A 12445-nucleotide genomic window follows, 5' to 3' on the forward strand; every position below is an offset into this window, starting at 1 on the left:
TTCTGGTCTCAGTTACACCGAGATAAAACATTCGTGGTCCCACGTAAAACCAGTGCGAGTGAGGGGAGCACAGAACTAGGAAGACACGCTTCATCTTCACATCCCATGCCAGAAGACCGGCACCGGGCTCGACAGCCCTCATATGCTCACAGAGCCAGAACCTCGTGACAGCACGACTGCCACGTCCCCTCAACGTCGGTCAAGCCTGTCTGTGAGGGTCTAGCTAAGAGCATGTGTTTGTCAGTTTGAGTGGTACCTTGAACCTCTAAGTGAAAATGTCATCAGCATCCCACTGCTGCACACCACTGGCAGGACAGGGATACCCAGCTTGAGCATGAGCCCCACCAAAATTCCCCACCTCTCTCTAGTCCTCTCGATGGGCACCACAGTTGAACACAGCCTGACACCTCACCAAACTGCTCAAAAGCAGACTTCATCAGTAAGAAGGTCTGCAGCCACATCCAAGTCCCATGAAATATGTCACCCGAATGTCACTGACATCTCCGCCCTTGCCAGGGGGGTGCCAGGGATGTGGCTGAGGGAACTAGCCACTCGGTGCCCCAGGAATAAATACATTTCCTAGAACTGATGCCAGGGACCTCGGGAGCAGAAGGTCAGAAGCTAACAGAAGCATTTCGTTTGCTAAGCCACCCAAACAACTCTTCTAATGTTACGTTCAAACACTCACTCACGATCACCAAAGGTAGAAGAGAGATGGGGAATTCATTAAAAGTGAGCAGAGTGATGGAAACAACCAGCAGAAGTTACTGCAGTCGTGATACAAGTGAGCTGGAAGTCAGGATCCGAAACACTTGTGTTTGGGATGATGCCATTAATACGTAACACATTAAGGATTTCTTGGTGTCAAATCGTAGACGTGTAAAATATATTGCAAGATCACTTACATCATGCAAAGGATATGCAGCACTGTAAACTCCGTTGGCAAGCAGACTGGTGATCCCTTGAAAAATAAAGACATAATAGTTATTTACAATTTTGAGGTTAGACAGTCTCACTTTATCATCCTTCCTGGAGATTTCCCTCAAAATAACAGTCATTTGGTCAGATAATGATTTTTCTGCCATCTCATTCCTTTCCATGTAGTTTCATTTTTAATCATATAGGTTATTAAACATGACTCATTTCATGAAATGGAAAACTGCAGAGAGCAAGAGGAAGTCATATATATTTGAGAATCAAGAATTAGAAGCCAATGACTTGAAATTAGTCATTAAAATAAATTACATTTTCTGAAAAGTCAGTTTGATTTAAGGGCAAGCCTGCAGATTTGAAAGTGTGTAGCAGAAGGCTCGATCACAAGAAGAATATGGCTGGAATTGATGGCATACGGGAACACGCATACGCACGCATCATCCACACAAAGTTTTGAATTCAGATTTCAGATTGATTAGAGAAAATTGTAGGGAAAGCCTTTGCGAAGACCTTGGCGTAATACTTACCATATTTACCACATTTTCGTCTTTTATTTAAAAGGGTAGTTTCCTTCTTTCTTCCCTCTCCTTTCCCTGTTTACACATCCGTTTATTAGTGACATGCATGAGGCTGAAAGCAATTAATGCTTCATCTATAAAATGCAGGCGGCACAAGGGACTTTGAGGAGTCCTGCCTTCCCAGGTGTGCTGTCGCTCCTTCGCTTGGGGCCAGAGCGCGGGTGGCAAGGGTGGGTGGGGAAGAGGTGACGTCTAAGTTTGGAGGAGCACAATGGCGAGGGGCTCTTCGGCACCGCAGCTCGCTCCACCATTCCCAAAGGTCACTCGGCTGGACCTGGACCTTTGGGGGCTGTAGCACATTACTTCTCTAACGTTCTTGCTGCAGCTGCTGGCATTAATATAGCTACTTCCAATTACGGAGCACTACCCACGTCTGAAGGTGTCGTGTTATCCGTGAAGACACGTTTGGGGATTCAACGAACCGGCCTTGGGTGCGGAATCAGAGCTAAGTCAAATACTTGCCTTTGTGCAAGGCTAAGCTGATTAATGCCAATAATAATAAAAAATAATAATAATAATAATAAAAAAAAAATAATCTGGCCACTTGCATCGTGGAGAATTTAAAAGGACTTAGGAAAGGAAAAGAAAAATGATGTGCTACAGTGTGCTCCGTGTTGCCCATCAGCTGATTGCTAAGAACAGAGTGTGGGACTGGATTTGAAAGAACAGCGACTATGAACCAGGAAACAGCCCACTGTAGGTTCACCGAGACATTGAAATGAGAATTTTTCAAGTTTATTAACATTTTCGAGATACCAATAACCTGCTGGAGGAACTGCGCCACGAGTGCTCAGCATCCTGCAGTATCATTAATTTTCAAAGTTCGATTTAAGATGATACAGTACTATGAATTGTCTGCAAATGTTTCCATGCTTCTGGCAGAAACAACTAGCGAGCAGATGATAAATTATTTTTCTAGGGCTGTGCGACCGACCCAAGAGCTACATCGTACCCTTCTACATCGCAGTATTTAACAATGAAGACAGATTCTCATTTTCACAGATTTGCAAAATAAATAACACAAGGCTGCGGTGTTCGCTGGGCGGCCGCCTTTTTCCTGCTGGGCACAAATGTTGCAGCGTTATCTGTGTTTGCTCAGGTCTGTTTGCAACCTTTGCCGGGTTGTAACCCGGCATTCCAGTGCTGGAACACAAAGGACCTGACTGCGTGATGCTGACTATACCCATGGACAGCTTGGCCTAATGATATTTTTATTAGTTATTCTGTGTGACCTTGCCCGTCTCAGGTGAAAGAACGATCCAGGAATCCTAACACTTTACTTTCCTTTAGCCTCTGCCCTATTCAACTAATCTCTAATGTGTTTCCCATTTCTGGACCGGGGGAAAAAAAAAAAAAAAAAAAAAGAAAGAAAAAATAATAAATCAAGTGAGTAACCAACTCCAAGGCAAGAATTCAAACTGAGCTGTATGACCTTCCACTTTCAAGAGTGCAAATACGTAATTCCCAATGAAAATGATCCAGCACCAGACTCGAAAGGGGTCCTGAAAGTCACAGATTAATTTGGATTTCCCATGCTGCAGTGAAACAGCGCTTCTGTTAATACTGGCTGAACACCAAAATTCAGTGTATATAAGGACTCAACAATTGCACATTGTATGCTGATACTTCAACAGAAAAGTCAAAGCATGGAAATAATTTCTGGCATAGTTATTCTTCCATTATTTGATGTATTTCTAAGCAGCTGATGGGTCAATATTGAACAGAACTACCTGTAATTCAAGTTCCCATTGTTTTATGTAACTGCTTGTAGGCAAATAAAGGCTGATTCCAACAGTTATCAAACACTTTCTCCCATGTTCGTACAAATTTGTTTCTACTGGCTGGCTGTTATGAAGCGTGGATATGAGGGAATTTAGCCTTCTGCCTTACTTAATTTGGCTTGCTATTAACTATTTGTTAACTTGGGTCCCACAGTCAAGTATGTACCTATATATCACGATACGTATAAAATAAAGTATGTAGCGGCTGAACAGGAAACGCCGCCAACAAAGCTTTAAGGTGACCTGATTTGCAATTCGTGTTTACCTGCATTATGAATGTAGTTCTTGGAGCACAAGCCCTAAGGCTGAAATCCTAAAACAACTGCATGTGGCAATACAAACTTCACACCCACTGACTTGCGACAACTGTTTTGAGGGCCCAGAGAGGGGCCAGTTTCCAGTGCGTGCCTTAATCCTGGGCCGTTCCACCGGGTTAATCTCAGTTCCACTTCGGACAGTGTTCCGGGCAGTCATCGGTTAAACCCATTTCACTCAAGTCATCGAAAGGCCACCCCACCATAAAAACGTGAGGTTACTAATTAAAAGGAATGGGCCAAGCCACAGATTTTCACTGCAGTTATTGAAATTTATGGTAATACCTTCATCCACTTCAGTGAGCGTAAAACTGAACAAACGCAGAGCGCGTATTACCCACCGGTAATACCCATCACATCCAGTCCTGCTGCAAAGGACCTAACTAACATCTGCAGGGGCTAAACGCTCGCTTAGCATTTAATTTAGAGTCGAATCTAGAAATTCACATCTGAAAGAATTCCAAACAGCTACATTAATTAAATTAAATTTCCACATAAAACAATTATATCCACGTACATCAAATTAGAGAGCCGGGGAAAAACCTAAACTCCGCAGCCAGCAAACTTGCAGTTATTTTCAATACCTGAAAACGATATCGATCTTAAAGCTAAATAAAGTTCCTTACCCATGCTGTATTTTGCTTTGGTACATGTCGTTCTTTTCAATATTTCATAAACCTACAGAAGTAAAATAGAAGAAAGGAAAGGGTTACTACAGATACTGCCAGTGAAAAGCACAATCTTTTTTTATGTACAGCTGAAATATTGGCAAAACCAAGATGTCGATGAAGTCATCGTTCTTTAATAAAAGTCATGGTGTTCAGGAGAGCCGGGCTTAAAGATTTCCACGTCGAGTTAGCCGTACGGGAGAGAAAGGCCAGCTACCAAGATAATTGATCGGGGGAAACGGGGTCACATTGAACCACTCGCACAAGAGAAATGCTATTTTTGCTCATGTTAGACATCGATCAAGGATGAGAAGCCCTTTTCCACCCAGACGAGGTGGTGTGCTGGGCCAGCTCTTCCCTCGCCTCCGACGGCGTAAACTGGCTTCAACCCGAGGACTTGAGCAGAGCTTCGGGCTCCTAACGCGTACGCAGCACGCAGCCGTTCATCAGACACTGCACTAACGCGGGCTGACCTTACAATTTCTGAGCTTGCACAACTTCAGTGGCCAAACAGAGGTATTTATTTTACAATATATTGCATTTATTGCCAAGTAACCCTTGAACGTCTCAGCGCGCCACCCGAGCGGCTGAGGTTTCGTCCCGCGTGGCGACGCTCTCAGGCAAGGCAAGCACTCGGAGGAAAACCACGGGCGAAGGCACCTGCTGCCCGTCGCCTGGCCTGGCTGCAGAGCCACGGAGAGGTTTTCTGGGGATGCTCGCTAATTAATCCCCGTGCTAACGCGTCTGGCGCTTGCCCAATTCACAGAGGTAAGCGAGCGAAGGCGCATGAGGCAAACCCCACAGCTCATCTGCCTGGTGTTGTCTTCTAACTCCAGTGAGTTCAAGGGTTGTCACACAGAGACTTCCGTTTATCTAATGTTGTTCGCTTGTTGTTTTATTTTTTAAATAAAAAAGAGGTCTTTGGCTTAGTTTCTATTCATCAAGGACTCGCAGGGAGTGACTAGATTCCTGTTCATTTTGCAGTAGGCGGAAGGGTCAATATTTGCACTGTGGTTTAAAAGCACACATGAGAAAGGCAGGAGAGAACTTTAAGAAACAAGAATACAAAGAGAAATGCATGCAGGAGAAAATAACACTGGGAAACATTCAACGTGTCTTTCCCTACCGGGTGATGTATGGGGATTTCAAACAAAGCAGCATACTACCAGCACTGCCCAGTGCTCCTCAAGCAGTTTAAAAACCTCCCATCCCTCTTTTTCCTTCCAGCCTCTGCTATGAGCTCCTTTGGTTTTAGTCCGTTTTTCAGTTAGTCTTGCTCACCTTCTTGTCCTACGGTGCCATTTGGTCTTGCCACCTTTCTCAGACAGCCCGTTATGAATTTTACCTGTCTATTTGCCCCCTTAAGTTTCTTGTACTTACAAGTTGGTTTTTTTTAACTATATACCTAGACATACAAAAGAAAGTCTACAAACAAAAGCTGCATGGTTTTTTTCCAATCTCAAAGTAAACGTTTCATCGCAAATAAGCCAATTCAATGTTTGTCATTTTCTCTTCCATTCCTGCGCTGCTGCATCTGCCTTCCCCGGTCAAACTCACCGAGCCCCGATAACCTGCGCTCACATCAACTCACTGCACTTCAGGCTACAGGGGTCCACAGACGGGAATTTCAAAGCAGGAAAGAGAAGTTAGATATCTCACGCCCCTTATCACTGTAGCAATAAAAGGCAGCTATAATTGCGATATAAACTCTTTTTGAAACCACTTGGCGTCCAAAAGGCTAATGTTAAATATAAGATAAAAGCACGCTCACAGTCACATTCCAATGCAGCGATTAGCAGCGGCGGAATGGGGCAAAGAGTCCACATTATACTTTGAAAAGTGTTGCAGCAAGTGCTGCTTGGCACGGTCCCTTCCAGCTGCCCTGGGTGTCATACGCGCTGTCCTCTCCATTCCCCCCTCGGTGGCTATAAAGGAGGCTAGGCCTTCTCCCCCACCCTATCTGATGTTCTGTAAGTCACAAGGAAGTACTCAAATGTAGTCTGCGATACCATATTCCTCATTAGGCTTCACTTTTGTAAGGGAATGGCAGAAGTTCTTTACGCTGAGGCTGGTGAGACACTGGCCCTGGTTGCCCAGGGAGGTGGTGGAGGCCCCATCCCTGGAGACATTCAAGGCCAGGCTGGATGAGGCTCTGAGCAACCTGATCTAAATATGTCCCTGCTACTGCAGGGGGGGTGGACTAGATGGCCTTTAAAGGTCCCTTCCAACCCAACGCATTCTGTGATTCTAAGTGTAATTACACGAGGAAGAGCCCCACGATAGCACTGGAGGAGCAGAGAGACCCTCCAACACAAAGGCAGGAAGGTCTCGGCCCAGTCCCGGTGCTGTGCACGTGTACATCACACTTGCTAGAGTGACAGGGGTGAACAGAGGCATAAACGATCAGAACAAGATGCAATTTTCTGTCCTTGGTGCATTTTCTTCACGTAAACTTTAATGTTAAATACAAATCATAAATAACGTTAAACAAAGAGCATAAATCTCAACACTTTTAAGACCATTCTAAAGAATTGCTCCCCAAAAATGTAAACAATACTCTCTGTAAAACACCGGGCTGCTTCGCTGGAATTTGTCTTGGGAGATTTTGCAGCATTTTATAAAAAGAGCAATGTATGGAGACGAAAAGGTAAATGAGTCACGGGGGCTGCAGGCAGCTGGTGGCAGAACCAGCGGGAGAATCTAAATCTTTTCCTTTCTGCTGATATGTCACCTAAGAAACTACGTCCCAAATTAACTGTGAACTGGAAAGAAGATCCAAATTATTTTCCAAAAGGCAGCAACCTGTTAGCATCAAAGACTATTCCTCACATAAGCTAAAGCTGGAAATGCTTTATTTATTATTTCAATAACTGATGTCACAGGCAACCCCCGGTGCTTGGTTGGGAAAGGCAAACTTGCAACAGGCTTTGTACTAAAGCTGGCAAAGGGGCTATTAACACCATGACTAAGGCACTATCCGCTATAAATTATTTATACACAGTACTTACTATAGTGCTTCTCGTTTTGCTGTCAAAGAAGGAATCTCTGTCAGACAAATCAAATCTGTTGAAAGATTAGAAGGAAGCCCATTAGGTTAAAAAAAAAAAAAAAAAAAAAAGGCGCCACTAATTTCCTGCTCTTGTTGACCCCTTCAATATTTTCATTTCTCCTGGGGATCTCTCAGCTTAACATTAAAGAATAGCTTGTAGAAACCTCGTTAAAAAGAAAGTCTATTGCAACTCTCCTATGTTAAAGAGGCTGCTTATATGTTTCACTGCTTTTATGTATTTATAGGTTTTTCTGCAGAAAAGAGGCTGTTGACGCTCATGTAAGTGGAATTCCTGGCCACTGCTGGCCTTGAATTTCTCCTAATGATCTTTATGTTTTGTCTGTACCTTAACCCCTGTGAGGCCGCTCTTGCCTCCCTTGTTCAGCAAAGACACAGGTGGTTTCACTGAAAAAACCCACCGCTGCCAACAGGGTAAGGCACAGCCACGCCTGAGCTAAGGAGCATCTTCGCGGCTTTCGCTGAGCCACCAGGCTCTGTCGTTGTAGGAACATCCTACAATAAATATATAAATATATTTCCTTCAAGTCCAAGAGCATGTCAAATGTCGCAGATGTTGACTGGCCCAACTAAAATACACAACTCCATCGGTGTTCTGCATCCCTTTATTAAAAACTAAAACCCCTGTATGTACAGTGAAGAAATCCTGCCCTAGGCCTGTTATTTGTTCCAGCTGGCACATAGATAAATACGGTCTTCAAAGCTTCTCCGCTGGGATGCTGGCCAAGGAAGAGCAGCAGCAAAGCAATCCAGGGCAATCGAAACTTTGGCTGGGCCCCACCTTCTGATTTTTTCCTACACCCACGTTTACAGCTATTCTTACTGATCTGAAATGGACGGCGAAGCCACCACGGACTTCGCAGCGCTCCCAAGGACAGGGGCGGGCTGGCAGTACATGTGTGAGCTGCCCCTGCCGGATGAATGAAATTATTCTGAAATTTATCAACCCGCATCTCTGGCTACAAGTTTTACTGCGCATTTTATTATTTCACGTGGAAAAGAGACTATTGTAAACCACACGAGAAATCGTATTTGGCAGTCTAACAGCTGATGTGTATGGTTCTATAGATAGGCATTATATGCCACAACAGCAGCCCAGAGATTTCAGAGGGGGGCTCTACAAAGCCTCATTCCTCAACAGTGGGCGGGGGGGGGAGAAAAGTAAGTAAAATTACTGCAAAATGGAAATATTCTTTCACTAACATAGCGTTGGCGTTTGTTTTTCCCTTCACCTTTTTGTGCCTTAGCTGCTATCAGAAAGGCTGGACCCTGCTGACACGAACATTTACAGAAAGCTTTCACTTACAGGTGCTGCTTCTCTCTGGAGAAGGGGTAGGAGAGGCGCTTCACTGTCTGAGGCTTGTGTTCGGCTACTTTTGGCTGGATGGGCTCTGTTATTTTTTGGATTACAGAGTTAATCTTTTTCAGAAGGCCATGGGTTTGATTGATCTGATACATCTGAGTGGGCAAAGAGAAAAACAGCGAGACTTTTTATTGCTTTCTGCTAATCCATAAGGGAGAGTGAACTGTAAGGAATAAACCATCAATTAAATAAATACATCACAACAAGCTATCGAGGAGTGTAGCTTACCTTCTCAAAAACATTTAGAAAGACACAGATGGATGGGGAAGTCAAAACAAGCAAGCAGAGGAAGCCTATTGTTCTTCCTCCGAGCCAAAACACGACCTGTGATTCCAAATAATCAGGCTGGGATGTTCAATGGTGATATTGTTGGCACCGACTCCTGAGACACCCGTTCCTCTGGCATCTACTGTTTTCTTGGTGCAACGGGACAAAGAAATGAAGGAGCAACAGAGCCCCTGGGCAAAAGAACAGAAGTGGTCTCCTTTCCCAGGGGGCTTTCCTGGGAATACTGTGCAGGTTTCAGGAGATTCCCCTCTTCCGTATAAAGGAACCAAAATATCTCGAACGGTCTATTGCAGTTCCGTAGCTCTAAAAGCAGGAATGGTGTTAGCAGGTCACGAAAGAGGCTTCCCTGTCTGAGCCACAAAAACTATCTGCAGAGCCAGGGCAAGGCTCCCACCGCAGGAAGATGCTGGAAATAAGGCTCTAGGGGTCGGAAGGTGTTCTCAGGCACATCGCTTCTCCTGGGCAATGCCTGCAGGCTTAAGTGGCCTTTTTCACACAAAAAACCCTCACAAAAGGCCCACCCTAACTTTTCTCTTGCGGCAAAGCAGCTTTAACCCCAGGATCACAACAGACTCTTTTTATCTCATCGTACTTCTGATTAAAATCGGTGGTAAGTGAGGCAATAATGGGGATTAATATGAAATCCAAACCAAAAGTGTGGTTTCAGTGTTGTAATAAGTGACGCTGGGCTTTGAGACTGTCTCTTCCTCCATTATAGACTTCCCTCCGCAGTCTGGGACACGCACTTAGTATGTGTTTAAATATTAATCCATCTCTAAGCTATGCTCACTGAACAGGTAGCCATCTATCACCGATGATATAGAATTTAGCTCATGATGAAAATATACTGTCATTTCTTTAATGACATTTCAAATATTCTGAAAGGTAATTTATTTTGTGGTTGTGTAGTCCCAACCCCTGCAAACATGACTAACGACGTATACGAATAGTCGCTAAGCCCAGCGAGACTACTGCATGCAAGTTGTTACTGGGATGTTCATTTTTAGCCGTCTAGCGTTTCGGGTGAGAAAACTCCTCCAAAACGCACGCATAAATTTCACCATCAATTGCAACCTCTTCTTTTGAAACACGCTGAGAGGATAAGGCATCGTACGAAATCCCTCGCATCGCATACAGTAGCAGCAGGAATTCCTGATTTCCATCCCTCCTTCCATTTATTCTTTTTCTGCTGTCCCAAGCAAGCAAGTTTGTGACTCATTTTCTGTACCGATTAATTAGCTATTTTAAAAATGCTCGTGGAAAGAGAAGTCTACCTCTGTAAGGTGCTCAGAGATGAGCGTATGTTTAAACCGTGCCTTCCAGAAGGAAGAAAAAGATCAGGACTCACCTTTTTTGTGGGCATCTTGAGCTTAAGAAATTCTGCCTCTCGACACAATACGTTCCACGGCGCATGTATTTTTACAAATCCAACCCCATGGATTTTAGTCTTAAAAAAAAAGCAAGAGAAAAGGTTACTGATGAGAGGCAATTATTTTTCCCCTTGTGGTTCAGACATATTTAAGGAAGAGTCTATTACCGCCAACACGCTACATCTCATTTGAGACATCTAGTTTCTAACAACAGGACGATCGCTGAACCCCTCCCTGTGCTGAGCTGCTATAAAATGTGACTGCAAAACGCTATTGTCTTCCACAACAATTACCACAAGGTTAAACAGATAAAAATTGTTTGGGAAATAAAAGCTCATGGCTATGGACACAAATAGAGGGTAAGCCAGTTAAATCTGAAGCACAGGCATCCAGCCAAACGGTATGATTTCTTGAGCGCGTTGTAATTAATGAGAGAGTCCCTGCTGCCTCTGCATCTCAAAGGACCCAGAACCGCAGTAAGAAAGAAGCAGCCTCAGATACAGATGTGACTTAAACATTGAAACACTACGCATTTTAATGGGGAAAACGGTTAGGAAGAACTCAACAAAACAAAAAAAAAAAAAAAAAAGAAAAAAAGAAGACAAACATTAACGATACTATTAGTGACTGCATGGATCCCAGCAGGTCTCCGAGCTCTGTTCTAGATGGCTGGACATGGGCGTTTGCTTCTGGCACTGCCACGTACACCCCTATTCATTCCCAGGGGAATTATCATCTCGAAGCCACTGGACAAATGATATCAAACTAGCAGGGCATTCAGCAAACAGAAGAGAGAGAAATTTTAATGAATCTTTCTAATCTTGCTGCTCTACAAACTTGGACAGTTTATTATAATTAGCTTTCACGCAGCAATATCCCACAGTGGCTTTCTAGAAATCGGTTACTCAGCGGACACAGGTAACTGCCAGCCTTCCCAACCACCTTGGAATTTACTTCATTGAAGAGCGTTTAAGCAACTTAGCAAACATCATCTGCTTAAGAAACCTTTGCTCTTTTTTGCAATTAGTAAGGCCTCCAACGCAACTTCGCGGCATGCTTTTCAAGCCCAAACGACTGCAGGTTTTCCCCCTCGTGCTGGAAACGGGAGCTGATGTAAATCCCTGCGGCTCGCTTTCGTCTCTCTACATTCCTCATCTGGTTTGGTTTCTCGGACTGAAGGAACAGGATTCTCCCACTTTTACAGCGGCCTGGCTCGAACCCTGAGCCCTTCTGCATCATTTAGAATTGTATTACATGCCATAGGTGGCGACCTCCCATCTTGCAAAGGGTTTAAATATCTACGACATGGCACAGGCACGTTTCCAGCTTACTACCCCAACTTGCAAGCTGGATGGAAAGCAATTCTTATTTTCACCTGGGGGACAGAGAAGTGAAAGGTTTTCTTGCATTATATAATGCAAAATATATACTTTTCACATATATATACACACACTATTACATACATGCCTGTAATTTGTGATTAATAGATGGCAGATTTATTTTTTTAACACTCTGATCACAGGTCTAGATGTTTAATCTCAACTTTTAGATCCTGTAAATAAAACCAGCATAAATGTTTACCCTCTCCCACAGGAATTTCGGGCATATTGGTTGGATCAGTTAATGGTAATAGCTTTCTTTGAAATTAATACGGCTGTGGCTATTTCTACTAATCACACACTGGCAGTACTTCACACACATCTTTTTTTTTATATAGTCTAATGGTCTTTTAATAGAATATACTGTTTTCAGGGTACAGGTGAAAGGCGTTACAAGCTGTACTGTTCATATCTAAGAATGGAAAGAGCAAACTGTAATACAGACCCACGTGCCCGAGCTAGAGCATGCACCAGAACCTCCTGAACAGATTGAATTCTCCTGAAGTCTACGCTGAGCTACAACAATGTCACTGTCTGTATCGGGTATTTTTCAGAACTGGAATTACCAGTGGATCCAAACCGCAGCATAGCGTAAAGCCACCAAGCTGGGATTAGCGTGGAGAGCAATCTAAGCCTCCCTTCTAGATACGGCAATGCATCAACATGCTGTGTTGCAATAGTGGACGTGCCACGAGTCCCGGCCA

The 12445-nt window shown here is 43.9% G+C and overlaps 1 protein-coding gene across 9 annotated transcripts in view; it reads right to left on the reverse strand.

The window, feature by feature from the left end:
* The window catches only part of ANO1 (anoctamin 1), an 83807-nt gene that overhangs the window by 32503 nt on the left and 38859 nt on the right, over positions 1-12445 (reverse strand). For 5 of the 9 annotated variants that reach the window (XM_063333049.1, XM_063333044.1, XM_063333042.1 and 2 more), the window contains exons 4-9: positions 10341-10439; positions 8648-8799; positions 7283-7337; positions 4233-4284; positions 1461-1526; positions 906-961 (exon numbers count right to left, since the gene is read on the reverse strand). In XM_063333049.1, the coding sequence (XP_063189119.1) occupies positions 906-961; positions 1461-1526; positions 4233-4284; positions 7283-7337; positions 8648-8799; positions 10341-10439 (480 nt within the window). The remainder of the gene's footprint in view (positions 1-905; positions 962-1460; positions 1527-4232; positions 4285-7282; positions 7338-8647; positions 8800-10340; positions 10440-12445) is intronic. The other 4 variants (XM_063333048.1, XM_063333046.1, XM_063333047.1 and 1 more) reach the window with 1 other exon arrangement.

This window comes from Chroicocephalus ridibundus, chromosome 4 (assembly GCF_963924245.1).
Source record: "Chroicocephalus ridibundus chromosome 4, bChrRid1.1, whole genome shotgun sequence".
Taxonomy (NCBI): Eukaryota; Metazoa; Chordata; class Aves; order Charadriiformes; family Laridae; genus Chroicocephalus; species Chroicocephalus ridibundus.